General features: G+C 44.4%; 2 protein-coding genes across 16 annotated transcripts in view; one reads left to right on the forward strand and one right to left on the reverse strand.

Moving 5' to 3' along the window:
• The window catches only part of bicd2 (bicaudal D homolog 2 (Drosophila)), a 50,852-nt gene extending 32,909 nt beyond the window's left edge, over nt 1-17,943 (forward strand). The window contains exons 2-9 of one of the 5 annotated variants that reach the window (XR_006079090.1): nt 5,444-5,644; nt 7,813-7,965; nt 8,513-8,971; nt 9,628-10,644; nt 10,863-11,014; nt 13,902-14,145; nt 15,153-15,350; nt 15,452-17,943. Coding sequence is in view for 2 of the 5 variants with exons in the window: in XM_024412712.2 (XP_024268480.1) it covers nt 5,444-5,644; nt 7,813-7,965; nt 8,513-8,971; nt 9,628-10,644; nt 10,863-11,014; nt 13,902-14,145; nt 15,253-15,345 (2,319 nt within the window). In the remaining 3 variants the exon portion in view is untranslated. Of the gene's footprint in view, nt 1-5,443; nt 5,645-7,812; nt 7,966-8,512; nt 8,972-9,627; nt 10,645-10,862; nt 11,015-13,589; nt 13,731-13,901; nt 14,146-15,152; nt 15,351-15,451 lie in introns of those variants that run through there. The other 4 variants (XM_024412712.2, XR_006079091.1, XR_006079092.1 and 1 more) reach the window with 4 other exon arrangements.
• LOC112244872 (nuclear pore complex protein DDB_G0274915) overlaps nt 1-18,027 on the reverse strand; it is a 710,200-nt gene that overhangs the window by 398,685 nt on the left and 293,488 nt on the right. The gene's annotated exons all lie outside the window — the stretch shown is intronic.

The raw sequence follows: 18,027 nt of genomic DNA on the forward strand, positions 1-18,027 counted from the left end.
GTGTTCTGGCAAGCCTAAATGTGTGTTATGGCAAGCCTAAATGTGTGTTATGGCAAGCTGGCAAGCCTAAATGTGTGTTATGGCAAGCTGGCAAGCCTAAATGTGTGTTATGGCAAGCTGGCAAGCCTAAATGCGTGTTATGGCAAGCCTAAATGCGTGTTATGGCAAGCCTAAATGCGTGTTATGGCAAGCTGGCAAGCCTAAATGCGTGTTATGGCAAGCTGGCAAGCCTAAATGCGTGTTATGGCAAGCCTAAATGCGTGTTATGGCAAGCCTAAATGCGTGTTATGGCAAGCCTAAATGCGTGTTATGGCAAGCCTAAATGCGTGTTATGGCAAGCCTAAATGCGTGCTATGGCAAGCCTAAATGCGTGCTATGGCAAGCCTAAATGCGTGCTATGGCAAGCCTAAATGCGTGCTATGGCAAGCCTAAATGCGTGCTATGGCAAGCCTAAATGCGTGCTATGGCAAAGCCTAAATGCGTGTTATGGCAAGCCTAAATGGGTGTTATGGCAAGCTGGCAAGCCTAAATGGGTGTTATGGCAAGCTGGCAAGCCTAAATGGGTATTATGGCTAAAGCTGGCAAGCCTAAATGGGTGTTATGGCAAGCTGGCAATCCTAAATGGGTGTTATGGCAAGCTGGCAATCCTAAATGGGTGTTATGGCAAGCTGGCAAGCCTAAATGGTATTATGGCAAGCTGGCAATCCTAAATGGGTGTTATGGCAAGCTGGCAAGCCTAAATGGGTATTATGGCAAGCTGGCAAGCCTAAATGGGTGTTATGGCAAGCCTAAATGTGTGTTATGGCAAGCCTAAATGTGTGTTATGGCAAGCCTAAATGGGTGTTATGGCAAGCTGGCAAGCCTAAATGCATGTTATGGCAAGCTGGCAAGCCTAAATGCGTGTTATGGCAAGCTGGCAAGCCTAAATGCGTTTTATGGCAAGCCTAAATGCATGTTATGGCAAGCTGGCAAGCCTAAATGTGTGTTATGGCAAGCCTAAATGTGTGTTATGGCAAGCTGGCAAGCCTAAATGCGTTTTATGGCAAGCCTAAATGCATGTTATGGCAAGCTGGCAAGCCTAAATGTGTGTTATGGCAAGCCTAAATGCATGTTATGGCAAGCTGGCAAGCCTAAATGTGTGTTATGGCAAGCTGGCAAGCCTAAATGTGTGTTATGGCAAGCTGGCAATCCTAAATGTGTGTTATGGCAAGCCTAAATGGGTGTTATGGCAAGCTGGCAAGCCTAAATGGGTGTTATGGCAAGCTGGCAAGCCTAAATGGGTGTTATGGCAAGCTGGCAAGCCTAAATGGGTGTTATGGCAAGCCTAAATGGGTGTTATGGCAAGCTGGCAAGCCTAAATGGGTGTTATGGCAAGCTGGCAAGCCTAAATGGGTATTATGGCAAGCTGGCAAGCCTAAATGGGTGTTATGGCAAGCCTAAATGTGTGTTATGGCAAGCCTAAATGGGTGTTATGGCAAGCTGGCAAGCCTAAATGCATGTTATGGCAAGCTGGCAAGCCTAAATGCGTGTTATGGCAAGCTGGCAAGCCTAAATGTGTGTTATGGCAAGCCTAAATGCGTTTTATGGCAAGCCTAAATGCGTGTTATGGCAAGCTGGCAAGCCTAAATGTGTGTTATGGCAAGCCTAAAAATGCTAAATGTTATGGCAAGCTGGCAAGCCTAAATGCGTGTTATGGCAAGCCTAAATGCGTGTTATGGCAAGCCTAAATGCATGTTATGGCAAGCTGGCAAGCCTAAATGCATGTTATGGCAAGCTGGCAAGCCTAAATGTGTGTTATGGCAAGCCTAAATGTGTGTTATGGCAAGCTGGCAAGCCTAAATGCGTGTTATGGCAAGCCTAAATGGGTGTTATGGCAAGCTGGCAAGCCTAAATGGGTGTTATGGCAAGCTGGCAAGCCTAAATGGGTGTTATGGCAAGCTGGCAAGCCTAAATGGGTATTATGGCAAGCTGGCAAGCCTAAATGTGTGTTATGGCAAGCTGGCAAGCCTAAATGGGTGTTATGGCAAGCTGGCAAGCCTAAATGGGTGTTATGGCAAGCCTAAATGTGTGTTATGGCAAGCCTAAATGGGTGTTATGGCAAGCTGGCAAGCCTAAATGTGTGTTATGGCAAGCTGGCAAGCCTAAATGTGTGTTATGGCAAGCCTAAATGTGTGTTATGGCAAGCCTAAATGGGTGTTATGGCAAGCTGGCAAGCCTAAATGCATGTTATGGCAAGCTGGCAAGCCTAAATGCGTGTTATGGGCAAGCTGGCAAGCCTAAATGTGTGTTATGGCAAGCAAGCCTAAATGCATGTTATGGCAAGCTGGCAAGCCTAAATGCGTGTTATGGCAAGCCTAAATGTGTGTTATATGGCAAGCCTAAATGCGTGTTATGGCAAGCTGGCAAGCCTAAATGTGTGTTATGGCAAGCTGGCAAGCCTAAATGTGTGTTATGGCAAGCCTAAATGCGTGTTCTGGCAAGCCTAAATGTGTGTTATGGGCTAAAGCCTAAATGCATGTTATGGCAAGCTGGCAAGCCTAAATGCGTGTTATGGCAAGCTGGCAAGCCTAAATGCGTGTTATGGCAAGCTGGCAAGCCTAAATGCGTGTTATGGCAAGCTGGCAAGCCTAAATGCGTGTTATGGCAAGTTGGCAATCCTAAATGTGTGTTATGGCAAGCTGGCAAGCCTAAATGGGTGTTATGGCAAGCTGGCAAGCCTAAATGGGTGTTATGGCAAGCTGGCAAGCCTAAATGTGTTATGGCAAGCTGGCAAGCCTAAATGCGTTCAGGAGTAAAGATGCGCTTAACACGTCACATAATAAGTTGCATGGACTCACTCTGTTTTTGAATGACTACTGCCTCATCTCATTATTTGTATTTTCCCCCCCAATTTCGTGGTATCCAATTGTTAGTCGTTGCTGTCTTGTCTCATCGTTACAACTCCCGCACGGAGAGGCGAAGGCCGAGAGCCATGCGTCCTCCAAAACACAACCCAACCAAGCCGCACTGCTTCTTAACACACCGCGCATCCAACCCGGAAGCCAGCCACACCGATGAGACAAGGATATCCCTGCCGGCCTAACCCGAACGACGCTAGGCCAATTGTGCGCCGCCCCATGGGCCTCCCGGTCGCGGCCGGCTGCGACAAAGCCTGGGCTCGAACCCAGAGTCTCTGGTGGCACAGCTAGCACTGGGATGCAGTGCCTTAGGCCTCCCGGGTGGCGCAGTGGTCTATCTGTATTTTTATTTATTTAACTAGGCAAGTCAGTTTAGAAGAAATTCTTATTGGGATGTAAAAAAAAATGGGATGTAAAAAAAAAATATATATATATAGGACAAAACACACATCACGACAAGAGACAACACTACTTAAAGAGAGACCTAAGGCAGCAACATAGCAAGGCAGCAACACAGCATGGTAGCAACACAACATGACAACAAGAGGGTAGCAACAAAACATGGTACAAACATTATTGGGCACAGTCAACAGCACAAAGGTCAAGGTAGAGACGATAATACACCACACAAAGCAGTTAAACTGTCAATAAGAGTGTCCATGGTTGAGTCTTTGAATGAAGAGATTGAGATAAAACTGTCCAGTTTGAGTGTTTGTTGCAGCTCGTTCCAGTCGCTAGCTTTAGCGAACCGAAGAGCGACCCAGGGATCTATGTGCTTTGGGGACCTTTAACAGAATGTGACTGGCAGAACGGGTGTTGTATGTGGAGGATGAGGGCTGCAGTAGATAGATAGGGGGGCGTGAGGCCTAAGAGGGTTTTTATAAATAAGCATCAGCCAGTGGGTCTTGCGGCAGGTATACAGAGATGACCAGTTTACAGAGGAGTATAGAATGCAGTGATGTGTCATATAAGGAGCATTGGTGGCAAATCTGATGGCCGAATGGTAAAGAACATGTAGCCGCTCGAGAGCACCCTTACCTGCTGATCTATAAATGTTGTCTCCCAAACCTAGTATGGGTGGGATGGTCATCTGAATCAGAGTTAGTTTGCCGCTGGGGTGAAAGAGGAGTGATTACGATAGAGGAAACCAAGTCTAGATTTAACTTTAGCCTGCAGCTTTGATATGTGCTGAGAGAAGGATAGTGTACCGTTTAGCCATCCTCCCAACTACTTGTATGAGGTGACTACCTCAGGCTCTAAACCCTCAGAGGTAGTAATCACACCTGTGGGGAGAGGGGCATTCTTCTTACCATACCACTTGACCTTTGTTTTGGAGGTGTTCAGAACAATGTTAAGGGTAGAGAAAGCTTGTTGGACACTAAGAAAGCTTTGTTGTAGAGCATTTAACACAGTTTAGTTCCATACTTCTGTGTTCGGAGGGTGGAACTATACAATAATTTCCGCATTAAGACAGGAATTAGGTCGTAATAGTGACGGAAACTTCCTTTGGGGGGGTCCTTTAAAGCCATTAAATACCAGCTATCAAGTCACAACAAGGCCGACTTCAAATGCCGGCATCAAAATTCAAATAACCGGTGCATTAATATAAGGAACGGACTCTCAGAAACAGCAGTGGTTCAAACTGTAGAACCCAGTTCCTACATTTTCAATTTAAAAATAGATTTTATCAAAGAAAACTATGCTACATTTTATCTCTGGAACCCTCAGGATGACAAATCGAAGCAAGATTACTGAATGTAAGTACATTATTTACCTTCAGAGGTGAATGTATCAAACCAGTTGCTGTGATAAAAGTTTTTTGTTGTGCACTCTTCTCAAACAATAGCATGGTCTTTAATTCACTGTCATAGCTACTGAGAATTGGACAGTGCATTTAGATTAATAAGAATGTAAGCTTTCTGCAAATATAAGACGTGCATATGTCCTGGAAAGTTTGCTGTTACTTACAACGTCATTCTAGTCACATTAGCGCACGTTAGTGACAACCGTCCCGGTATAGGGACACTGATCCTGTAGAGGTTTTAACTGACCGCGGCGCGAATTCAAACTGTCAGATAAAACCTAAATATAATAATGCATTGAAATAGACTGCATATAATCAAAGGGATTACTTCTCATCAAGGATGCATGTAAGTCAAACAGAATTGACCAAAGAATTGCGAAAGTTACGAAGTATTAAAGGAACCTTCACACCTTCACTCATCTGATAGCCTTTAGTGAAACTCTGTGCTGATTGGACAGCATAAAAAAGTAATATGACAAGTAATATCTAATATTACTCTCAACCAGTCATGATAATCACAACCATTCATGCTCACTGGAGTCCTGAACGAGTTCTGGTCAATGTCCACCCTTCTCCTCCCAGTTTTGTACTCATATGACTTCTGTCCTGGTACTAATCTGTGCATATGTATTTTTCTCCCCTCCTGTCCCCAGGCGTTTGGCAGGCATACTCCACCCTTAGGAAGGTGTTCCACTTCAGTCCTAGAATTAATCAATGTATTTTTCTCTCCTCCTGTCCCCAGGCGTTTGGTCAGGCCTACTCCACCCATAGGAAGGTAGCTGCAGATGGGGAGAGCAGAGAGGAGTCACTGATGCTGGAGTCAGCCAGTAAGGAGGCCCAATATCAGCAGCTGCAGAATGAGCTGCGGTTGGCCAGAACCGCCCTCACTAGCACCCAATCAGAGAACGAGCGCCTGGCTGCCGTCGCCCTGGAAATGAGAGAGGTGAGCTGGAAGGTGGAGGACCTGCCCAAAACACAAACATGGTCAAACCTCCAATATGGAAATACTCTTGTATCTCACCAATCTGATGAAGAGGACCATATCTTTTTAGTAGGCACTCTCACTCAATGGTCTAGTCTGGTAACTGGATCTTGGTCCTCCCTAATTACAGTGGACAAGCTGCCAAGATCTCATCTCAACACTATTGCACTGGCATATAGCCACATAAACTGGGTGTTGGGTGTTCCTCTATGCATACTACCAAGCTGCACACTCATGCTCCAAGTACATTCTCAAAGGACGTTCTCTGGGGTATATTATTGTGTGGATGAGAGTGTGGAGAACTAATAAAACGTTTGAGAAGCACCACTTTTTTATCTCACACTGTACCTCCCCATTCACTGAACCTTCTTCCAGCCAGGACAGTGACAAAACAAGATGTACAGAAAGCAAACTTTTTACTTCAGAATTATCAGCTAGATATACAGTACCAGTCAAAAGTTTGGACACACCTAACCATTCCAGGGTTTTTCTTTCTTTTACTATTTTATACATTGTAGAATAATAGTGAAGACATCAAAAACGATGAAATAACACATATGGAATGATGTAGTATCCAAAAAAGTGTTAAACAAATCAAAATATGTTTTATATTTGAGATTCTTCAAAGTAGCCACCCTTTGCCTTGATGGCAGCTTTGCACACTCTTGGCATTTTCTCAAACAGCTTCATGACGTAGTCACCTGGAAATCATTTCAATTAACAGGTGTGCGTGCGTTAAGTTAATTTGTGGAATGTATTTCCTTTCTTAATGCGTTTGAGCCAATCAGTTGTGACAGGGTAGGGGTGGTATATAGAAGATTAGCCCTATTTGATAAAAGACCAAGTCCATATTATGGCAAGAACAGCTCAAATAAGCAAAGAGAAACGAAAGTCCATTACTTTAAGAAAGGAAGGTCAGTCAATATGGAACATTTTAAGAACTTTGAAAGTTTCTCCAAGTGCAGTCACATAAACCATCAAGCGCTATGATGAAACTGGCTCTCATGAGGACCGCCACAGGAAAGGAAGACCCAGAGTTACCTCTGCTGCAGAGGATAAGTTCATTAGAGTTACCAGCCTCAGAAATTTTAGCCTAAATAAATGCTTCAGAGTTCAAGTAACAGACACATCTCAACATCAACTGTTCAGAGAAGACTTTGTGAATCAGGCCTTCATGGTCGAATTGCTGCAAAGAAACCACTACTAAAGGACACCAATAATAATAAGAGACTTGCTTGTGCCAAGAAACACGAGTAATGGGCATTAGACCGGTGGGAATCTGTCCAGATTTCAGATTTTTGTTTCCAAAAGCTGTGTCTTTGAGACGCGAGTAGGTGAACGGATTATCTCCGCATGTGTAGTTCCCACCGTGACGCATGGAGGAGGTGGTGTGGTGTGGGGGTGCTTTGCTGGTGACACTGTTGGTGATTTATTTAGAATTCAAGGCACACTTAACCAGCACACTTAATAATCTAGCTAGCCAGCTAGTTTAACAGGCAAAAACTACCTACAACTAATCTTATGCAAGGTAGATGACTAGCTGTCAATTCTTCATGGGTAGCTAGCTGTCAATTCTTCATGGGTAGCTAGCTACCCATTCTTGATGGATAACTAGCTACCAATTCTTGATGGATAGCTAGCCAGCTAGCCCAATTGACTTACCATGAGCTTGCGATCTACTAACACAGTATGTATTTGCTAACTAATATACAAAATATTTTTGTCACAGAACGTATGAGATGTTATTGGTGAACATTTTATTCCACAGTCAGAGTTAATTTTATCTCCCTTCAGCTAAAATACAGTCCAGCGTTGATTTCAATACATTTTGTCATTTTTTTCATGGTTGCATCATATTTCTGTGCATACTTTCCGTTGAACCTCGCATTGATGCATGCTTCAAAATATGTACGAACAGAGTACGCATCCAAAAAGTGCCCTCTGTGCTCTGTTTCGCACACTTTAATACTTTGGAATATGCGTATTGAGAAACACCCGCTGCGTTGACATTACAGTACAACCACGGAATGCATTTTTATCAAATCCACATGTCCTTGTGTTGTACTCTCTTACAAGACTTTTTCCTCTTTTGCTTCTTGTCTCACCCATTTCTTTCCTCGTGTCTATAGAGCTCTGAGCAGGTGGAGTTGCAGCGCACCCAACTGCGTGATGACATCCGAGAGTATAAAGTACGGGAGGCACGTCTGCTGCAGGACTACAGTGAGCTGGAGGATGAGAACATCTCCTTGCAGAAACAGGTGTCCCTGCTACGACAGAGCCAGGTGAGAGGAAGAGGAAGGGACTAAGGGGAGGGGGAAGTATGAGGGAGGGGGAGCATTCATTTAACATTTTAGTCATTTAGCAGACGCTCTTATCCAGAGCGACTTACAGGAGTGATTTAAGGTTAAGTGCCTTGCTCAAGGGAACATCTACAGATTTTTCAACTGGTTGGCTCGAGGATTCGATCAAGCGACCTTTTGGTTACTGGACCAATGCTCTTAACCACTAGACTACCTGCCGCCTCCCCTGCCCTAGGGTAGTGGGCGCTGTTGTGTATGGAGATTACGGGAGGATGAGGGCTTATTGTGGGTAATGGGTAGCAGTTAAGGTTGTAGAGTTAGAGAGACTGGCCAATACACTTCAGATGTTTGGGTGAAAAAGTGACACGGCTCAAAAGTCGAAAGCCAGGGCTAATGAATGAGGCTATTGATACAAGGACCAACTGGGGAGGATGAGACAAAAATATGCTTTTGTGGTGAGTGTAAGGGGGATTCTCCCTATTTAGTTAGTGATTCCTCTGATGTGCTGTGGCTTCTCTGTGATCTCTAGGTGGAGTTTGAGGGTCTGAAGCATGAGATCCGTCGCCTGGAGGAAGACTCCCAGTGCCTCCACAGCCAGCAGGAGGAGGTCATGCGCCTGAGGGAGATCGCCGAGCGCCAGCTGACCGAGGCTCTGGAGACCATTAAGACTGAGCGTGAGCAGAAGGCCGCCCTGCGTAAAGAACTGTCCCACTACATGACCATTGGGGACAACCTGTTACCATACCACCACAGTTCCCTCAACGTCTCCCTGGACGGACTCAAGTTCAGCGAGGATCCCACTGCTGCCACCAACGTGCCGAACAACGATGACTCGTTCCGCGGCTACGAGAACGGCCTGGCCGAGATGGCCGCCGACGCCAACGAAGATAACAAAGCCAAACTTCGGCCCGCCCCCAGCCTAGTGGATGACCTGCTGAGTGAACTCAACATCTCAGAAATCCAGAAACTCAAGCAGCAGCTCATGCAGGTAAGATGACCACATAGTAGCTTTAGCAGGCAGGACTGTAAAAATGCTTAGCCTGTTTGCTTTATTCACAGTCCACTGCCAAGGTGTCAGTGTCCCTGGTAAAGCAATAAAGTAATAATTAGCATTATTGAGCTGGGTTTGTAAGTGTTGCCTGGAAAATAGTTAGGCTTACATGCAGCTGTGAACAGTTCTGACTTATGGCTGGAAAGTTCATTAAGCATTGGGGAACACAGTGTTCATCCATTTAGGGACATTGATTACCTATACTGGCCTTAGTGGCCTAGTCAAAGGCTAATCAATTGAGCCCTATGTGGAACTTCATGGGCTACATAGACTGACGAGGCTACTTCTCTTATACATGCACTGTTGACTTGCTGAATAAATACTGTGTGAAATTATTGAATGAGTATCTCACACTACAGTGTCTCACACCTCCATATGGCATTTTGGATTATACTTCATTTTAGAGCCAGATATTTACCTGGTATTTACATTAGAAATTAGAAGAAGAAAAAAAGACAAATGTAAATATAGAATTGTTACTTAATTTCTCAATCAAAAGTAATAAAAACCAAGCTGAAATAGGACTGTAACATAATGTTGCAGAGATTTCTCAGTGCTGTTATGTGACTGTGTCCCGTGTCTGTGTTCTCCAGGTGGAGCGAGAGAAGGCGGCGCTCCTCTCCTCTCTGCAGGAGTCCCAGAAGCAGCTGGAGGTGGCCCACGGGACTCTGTCAGAGCAGCAGGAGACGGTGGGACGCCTCACCGAGAACCTCAGTGCCATGAGGAAACTCCAGGCCAGCAAGGAGCGCCACTCTGCCCTGGACAGCGAGAAAGAGCGAGACAGCCGCGATGACGGTGACGGGGACTACTACGAGTTGGACATCAACGGGCCTGAGATCCTACAGTGTAAGTATACCATCGCCGTATCAGAAGCTGGGGAGCTCAGACAGGAGCTGAAGACTCTTAAAGCCGAGTACCAGTCTTGCCGGAGCCAGTACGAAGAAGAGCGAGTCCGCCTGGAGAGCGACGTGGCAGGGCTGAGCGAAAAGCTGACCTCCCTGGAGAAGAGCAGCCGGGAGGAGCACGAGGAGGTGGCAAGGCTGGTGAAAGAGCTGCGGCGAGTGAGTGAAGCGGTTGGCGAGTCGCAGGGAAGCCTGAACGTGGCGCAGGACGAACTGGTGACGTTCAGCGAGGAGCTGGCCAACCTTTATAACCACGTGTGCATGTGCAACAACGAGACGCCCAGCCGGGTCATGCTCGACTACTATAAGGAAGGAAAGGCCAGTATAGGGGGCAGGGGCAGCCGAGAGGGGAAGACACAACATCTGTCCCATGTTCTGCTCTCCAATGGGCTGGTTCCTGAAACTGAACCCATTAAATCTGAAGCCAGTGATCCAGCCACCCCAGCCCCAATCCCAGAGTCCCGTTCAGAGCCCATGAACATCTATAACCTAGTTGCCATCATCAGGGACCAGATCCGTCACCTGCAGCAGGCGGTGGACCGCACCACAGAGCTGAGCCGCCAGAGGATGGCCTCCATGGAGCTGGGTACTGTGACCGATAAGGACAAGGAGGCCTGCATGGGGGAAATCCTCAAACTCAAGTCTCTGCTCAGCACCAAGAGAGAGCAGATTGCCACCCTGAGGACCGTGCTCAAGGCCAACAAACAGGTGTGTGTGATAGTGTGAATTAACTGCCAAAACATGAGCCGTTGGTACTGTTTAAAAGTAGAGGTGATACGGTATGAAATGAACAGTAGTTGAGTATTTACTTTCTGTGTAGAAGTTCAGAGTTAATATTAGCATAAGGTCTTGCTAATCCTGTGACTGTGACCTCTGCCCTCCATTCGAATAAAATAGACAATAAACTATTCTACTCTACTCTGCAGACGGCTGAGGTGGCGCTGGCCAACCTGAAGAGTAAATACGACAACGAGAAGACCATGGTGACCGAGACCATGTTGAAGCTCCGCAATGAGCTCAAGGGCCTGAAAGAGGACGCTGCCACCTTCACCTCATTACGGGCCATGTTTGCCACAAGGTAAGGCTTAGTAGATGCACGCTAAGAGCTTATTGGTACACTTAAGTTATCAGAAGTCTGCTTTTAAATGTAATGTGAAAATGTAGTTTCCCGTCTAAATACACATACCCAAAAGTAATTTATCCCTAGTACAAATATGATACAAAAATGAAAATATGAAAAATCATGTGATTTTCTTTTTTTTCTTCTATTCAACAAATGTGTGGGAAATGGGGCCTGAAATTATTGAAATACTTTCCATGTAGTAACAATCAAATTATAAACGACTTGCAATAATATTTCACCTTGCTCATAACTGTAAAATATGATATACCTAGTAATATTATAATAAGTATACTTAGTGACATTACAAAATTGTCACGATTTCATATAACTGACAACAAAGCATTTTCTGCCCAGCTTCCTCTGAGAGACTCAGAGACGTCATTCAAAAGCCTGCTGACTCGTTACAACTTCAGCTTTATGCACAAAATCATTTCGTCCCTCTGTGACCAAGAGGAAGTTGTCTTGTTTCAATTCTACAAAATTATTTTGTATTTTTCAATGCTGAGAGCTCTAAATCCACCTGAGAATATCACAGTGAGATTACTATTTTCCTGCAAACGCTAGGTTTTCTCGTTTCATATGCCGTATTGCATGCAGGGTTCCCAATTTTATTTGTCCCCCCCACAATTCCCCCCCACCAAAAGAAAATGTACACCATTTTTTTTTTTTTACATAAATGACTGTAAAAAGACCAGAAAATGTATTACCATGCATAATATATAGATACAGTGCATTCAGAAACTATTCAGACCCCTTCCCTTTTTCCACATTTTGTTACAGCCTTATTCAGCCTTTTTCCGTCATCAATTTACACACCATACCAAAATGACAAAATCAAAAGGTTTTTTTTTTTTTTATGTTTGCACATTTATAAAAAATGTAAATAAACAGAAATCCCTTATTTACATAAGTATTGAGACCCTTTGCTATGAGACTCAAAATTGAGCTCAGGTGCATCCTGTTTCCATTGATCATCCTTGAGATGTTTCTAAAATTGATTGGAGTCCACCTGTGGTAAATTCAATTGATTTTAGACATGATTTGTCTATATAAGGTCTCACAGTTGACAGTGCATGTCAGCGCAAAAACCAAGCCATAAGGTCGAAGGAATTGTCTGTAGAGCTCCGAGACGACAGGATTGTGTCGAGGCACAGATCTGGAAAGAGTACCAAAACATTTCTGTGGCATTGAAGGTCCTCAAGAACACAGTGGCCTCCATTCTTAAATTGAATACATTTTGGAACCACCAAAACTCTTCCTACAGCTGTCCGCCTGGCCAAACTGAGCAATCGGAGGAGAAGGGCCTTGGTCAGGAAGGTGACCAAGTACCCGATAGTCACTCTGACAGAGCTGCAGACTTCCTATGTGGAGATGGGTGAACCTTCCAGAAGGATTAACCATCTCTGCAGCCTTTATGGTAGGGTGGCCAAACGGAAGCAACTCCTCAATAAAAGGCACTTGACAGCCCCCTTGGAGTTTGCCAAAAGGCACCAAGAACTCTTGGTTCAATCTTGAATGTAAGCGTCACATCTGGAGGAAACCTGGCAGCATCCCTACAGTGAAGCATGGCAGGGACTTTGAGACAAGTCAGGTTTGAGGGAAAGATGAACGGAGCAAAGTACAGTGAGATCCTTGATGAAAACTTTCTCCAGAGCGCTCAGGACCTCAGACTGGGGTTCACCTTCCAACAGGACAACGACCCTAAGCACACAGTCAAGACAAAGCAGGAATGGCCTTGGGTCAAGTCTGTGAATGTCCTTGAGTGGCCCAGCCAGAGCCCGGACATGAACCCGATTTGAACATCTCTGGAGAGACCTGAAAATAGCTGTGCAGCGACACTCCCCATCCAACCTGACAGAGCTTGAGAGCATCTGCAATGACGAATTGGAGAAACTCCCCAAATACAGGTGTGCCAAGCTTGTAGCATCATACCTAATAAGACTTGAGGCTGTAATAGCTGTCAAAGGTGCTTCAAGAAAGTCTGAATACTTATGTAAATGTGATATTTCATTTTTTTTATTTTTAATACATTTAATACATTTCCGGAAAAGCATCAGATAGATGTTCTACATATTCTGAGACTGAGGGGCACTGTTTCGTTCGCTCGGATGCTTTACCTGAGATTCATGAGTCTTTCTGTCGGCGTGCGTCTCGGTCAAATAAATGATCAATACTTTATTTGATTTGGACGGGCAAGGAGGTACATTAGGGCGGGTCTCCCTAAGACTCACCCATAACGCCGGCCCTGAATGAGCTTCTAGGTTGTTGAGGAGCTGTTTTTCTGCCAGAGGCTGCATGCAAAGATGGTGGATAAATGAAGATGGTTCACTTAGGCTGTTTACCAATGATAAAAATGGTCAGTTTCGGTCTACTTAACTGGGGGTGTCTCCCATAGATACCAATGCAATAGCAGGTGGGTCTGGTCTACTTACTTCATTGACTTTCATTGAACGAAAAAATATATATATTTTAAAGCGAGTGGGATGTCTCACTTCCTCTTCCGTGTCTGCTGCATGTGTGTGTGGGAGAGACGGGGCATTGTGGGAGCTGTCTGATGTAATACTGAAGAGATTCAGAGGCTGCTGGCAGGCTCCTCCTGACAGCATCTGGAAAATGCGCCTCTGTGAGTCTGAACGGAGAAAACATGCACCGACTGGCATCAGGAAAAGATGTGCGCCATCTGGTGGAGAAAATGATAAGTTCCTTATTTGGTTTTCATTTGACTAAGATTTTCCCTTCGCTCACTATTCCTGTGTCCCTTTTGCTCTCGCCCTCTATCTTTAATCCCTCTTTATCTCTCTCTTTCTCTGTCTCCCTCCCCACTCCTCTCTCACCATCTCAGGTGTGACGAGTATGTGACCCAGCTGGATGACATGCAGAGGCAGCTGGCTGCAGCGGAGGATGAGAAGAAGACCCTGAACTCCCTGCTCCGCATGGCCATCCAGCAGAAGCTGGCCCTGACCCAACGACTGGAGGACCTGGAGTTCGACCATGAACAGGCGCGCCGCGGCGGGGGAGTGGCGGCAGGCGGGCGGGGAAAAACCTCCTCATTGGCGCGGGGCAAAGGGGCATCGGCCAATCATTATGTAAGTCAGAGACGTTCCTGCAGGGTCCTCCCCGAGCCCAGCGGCATCCTGGGAGGCCCCGTGGTCCTCTGCAGCGAGATTTACTTTGACCTTTGAACTCTAACCTCCATCATAACCTCTAACCTCCATCATAACCTCTAACCTCTCATCACGCTATGCACTGCTGAGCTTCACCGGCATGGTTCTGTCAAGGCTGTTGCTGTGACTAGGACAGTGGTGGCTAACGGTGTGCTTGTATTTACTACTATGTGATAGCTATGTGTTCATATCCAGCATGGCATGATGCTAGCTTGGCTCAGGCATACCTTTTCTGCTAGTAATGCTCACGGAGTGGCAGAATGTTGTTACGGTTGTAGAATTTACTGCTATCAGCTCTCCTCAAACAGTCAGAGTTCAGAGCAGGCGTGTGTACATAACACAATCTGTTATATCTATGTTATTTCATGTTTATGACAGTGTAGCTCTTATGACGAAGGCTTCAAGTAAAGTGTAACTCAGTAAGCTTATGACTTTCAGACAGGCAGCAGTGCAGGCTGCAGAAAGACCTCTGCTGCTTCCGTCTGGTCCACACCATTCGGGGACCATTAAAACAGTGCAATGAAATGTACTGTAGCTGCTAAATAAAAGGGCACTGTGGCTAAGCACTTGTGATATCACTTTTGCTGTGATATCACAAAGTGATATCTGTGATGTGGCACATTCAGGTTTACAGATTAAGTTCCCTGGCACTTGATGTAATAGAGATTGTAGAGCAATTTTCATTGCAAAGGCAAATAGAGCACTTCTAAATGAGTTACCAACCCTAATTAAGGAATAAGTATTTTTTAAATTATATATGGGTCTAGTTTTGTGTGAATTAGCCTGGTGGTTTTGAAATGTTTAGTGAGGACTTTCAGAGTAAGGTGAAGACTGAGTGAATCTGTTCCGTACACTCCAACTCTCTTATAACCCTCATCCAGTCATCCATGTCTGCCCCATCCTCCTCATCTTCTCCTACCTGTCTGCAGAAATCTGTATGCTGGTGTAACTTGCATTTACCTCATAACTCATGATCATCCCTAACCTGCACGTTGAGTACCATACTTGTGAGTCTTCTGCTTCCTGCAGCCAGTTGCATCATGGTCAGCCAAGACTCCACTGTGCACGACTAACCCTTACCATCCTAACCCCACTGACTCCCCCACCTTACCATGCCACTAACGCAGGTAATGATTTTATCAACTTAGATTGTATCAAATGAAGACTGACCAAATGATAATCAAACTCTCAGATTTTAATGTTATTTAATTTTCTCTCCATTTTACAGTAATTTGATCAAGCCCAGTGTCCCCTTCAAAGGTTGACAGTTGCCGATGATTACTTCAGTACCCCTACCCCCCACCCCCCGTGTCCAGAGACCCATGTCAGAGACACACACTGCTGTAATGCGAGGACTTTGATTTCTGAGTGCAAACACACACCAGAGTATGTGAGCGGAGTTGAGCGGTCAGAGATCCCACTCATTGCTCACGGAGTAGTCTTCTGCCACTCCAAATTCGCTCCATTCATTTTGTGTTTAAGAAGGATCATTTAACGAACACCCCATCTACTTTTGTGACACTGTACTCATATCAACATCTCTTTGCATTAGTGATGGGGTAGGCTAAATAAATACAACAGAATAGGCATAATTAAAAGAACATAATGAGGGAAATGCTGGCCAGAGCATGCTCAATTGAAGCAGGATAAAAGGTCGACGCTCCAACGTTTTAGAAATTCGCTCCACGCTCCAGCCAAATGAAGCACGCTCCACTTCAGTTCCACTCTGCTCACGCCCTCTGACACACACACACATATGCTCCAGGCCCCTAAAGACACACGTGAAAACCCCAGGGGTTTGGTCCCTCTGTGCGGCTACAGGAAACAAGAAAGTCTCCTCGGTATGATGACCAATAGAGTTCTATTTCTATGGATATGACCGACAGTATGATCCTCATTTGTGATCGTCACTCACTCCACATTGCCCACCTCTATACTATTATAACTCTTGTCTTTCCCCCGACTACAGCCGACTCCAACTCAACTCCACGATTTACGATGGAGTCGAGTGGTGTCTAGTGTTGGCGAACTGGAGCGCCGAAGTCACATAAAAACCCACTGTCACGTGTAATTGCGGGCTATGTTTTGGGTGCTGAAATCATTTGATGTGATAGTCGCCGCTCAATCGGCTACCCGGATGACTGCGCCATTTTAATGTATTTATTTATCTTTGTTTGCTTGTTGTAACTCAGTGAACGTGTGAGGTGTTCAGAAGCTTTCTGTTGCATTTAATAATTGTTGATAATTGGAGCATTCATAATAGAATTTCCATGGAGAGCAAACCTGTGTTGATTTATATTTATTCGTAGAGAAAGATCAGAGGCAGGAAAGTCATAGGAACTAAAGTGACTTGCTACAGTTTTCCCGAAGGTCAATATTCAGTGGGACTCCTAGGCTAATTAATGTAAGAAATCTTGATTTGAATGAGTCCTTTCTCTCTTTGTTTTAAATCTTGTCACATGTACTTAGATGTTTTATTTAACCTTTATTTATCCAGGCGAGTCAATTAAAAACAAATTATTCTTTACAATGACCGCCTGGCAAATTTTTATAATGTTCAAGAAGGCTTTTTGGCACCTTATTCTTCTATCTTCTGGTCTTAGTTTTGACTAGTAGTGCCTTTCTGTCCACAAAAGAGAAGCTAGATTTCGTTTTTTTATGTTTTCAATATCTTTGAGAAGGAATTTGGGTGAGAGGTTTTGACCCCAGTCATTACAGATTGAGGAAAATAACAGGAACTGTGGTGAATTCTTTGAAGTGATTCTGTGATCCTCCAAACGTGCAGAATTGCACATTTAGGGGCTGTTATTATGATTTATTATTATAAAGAAAAAATGTATTTTAAACGTTTTGATACATTAACTGTTAACTTTGGCTGCCGAGTTTAGTGGCTCGAGGCATTTACAACAGTGGCTGATTGAGAGATTACTAATGCACATACTTACTTATACTCTAGCGTGTGTGGCAAAGGTCAGGCAAAGGTCATCATTTCTTTGTCTGTTTTAATGCAATTTTATTAGCCCTTTTTATGTCCTCTAATAGAGTTGTCGTGACTTCAGCAAACAGAAGAGGTAAAGTCATCAACACTTCTGCAGTGCCATTTAATTCACAGCTTTGTTGATGCAATAAAAGTTACATTTATGACTTTTTTTTTTTTTTTTTTTTACAAGTGCAATTTAAAGAAGTATCAATATGGAAATACGGTATAAAAATGCTGTCTGTTTGCTGATGCTATTATGTTTTACTACTTACTCACAATCTTGATCCAATTTGAGTTTATCTTTGTACTAAATAACTTTTGTATTTATTTTAAACAATGTCGTATTGTCAATAATGTGGATTATGATTAGTGGCATATTGATACCATTTTGATGTCATTTTCCATGTTTTCTTCAAGGGACTTTGGGTGGAGATGGTGGTCGCATTCCACTGCTTGGTTCGTTGCATGCATCAACCAATGGCTGCATGCAGTGTCATCGACTGACAGATTGCTATAACATAATGATGTGGTTAGCTGATAGGTAAAATACCTAACCAGGCGTTGTAAGTTCTGGCAACATCTAAGCAGTGGAATGCTCAATAGAAGCCAGTAGCCTACTTACCTATGTGGTGGTGGTGATGATGATGTTGCACTGGCAAGGTGCATGCTTAATAGTATAAACTTAACTTCAGACTTAATGTGGCGTTGTTGAGGTTATTAAAACATGTATATTGATCCCATTTCTGCTTCGGTCATTCTGTCTCCCTGTAAAATAGTCTGTATCAATTTAGGAAGTTTTCCAACATGCATTTGTCTTTTTTTTG

This window comes from Oncorhynchus tshawytscha, linkage group LG02 (assembly GCF_018296145.1).
Source record: "Oncorhynchus tshawytscha isolate Ot180627B linkage group LG02, Otsh_v2.0, whole genome shotgun sequence".
NCBI classification, from domain to species: domain Eukaryota; kingdom Metazoa; phylum Chordata; class Actinopteri; order Salmoniformes; family Salmonidae; genus Oncorhynchus; species Oncorhynchus tshawytscha.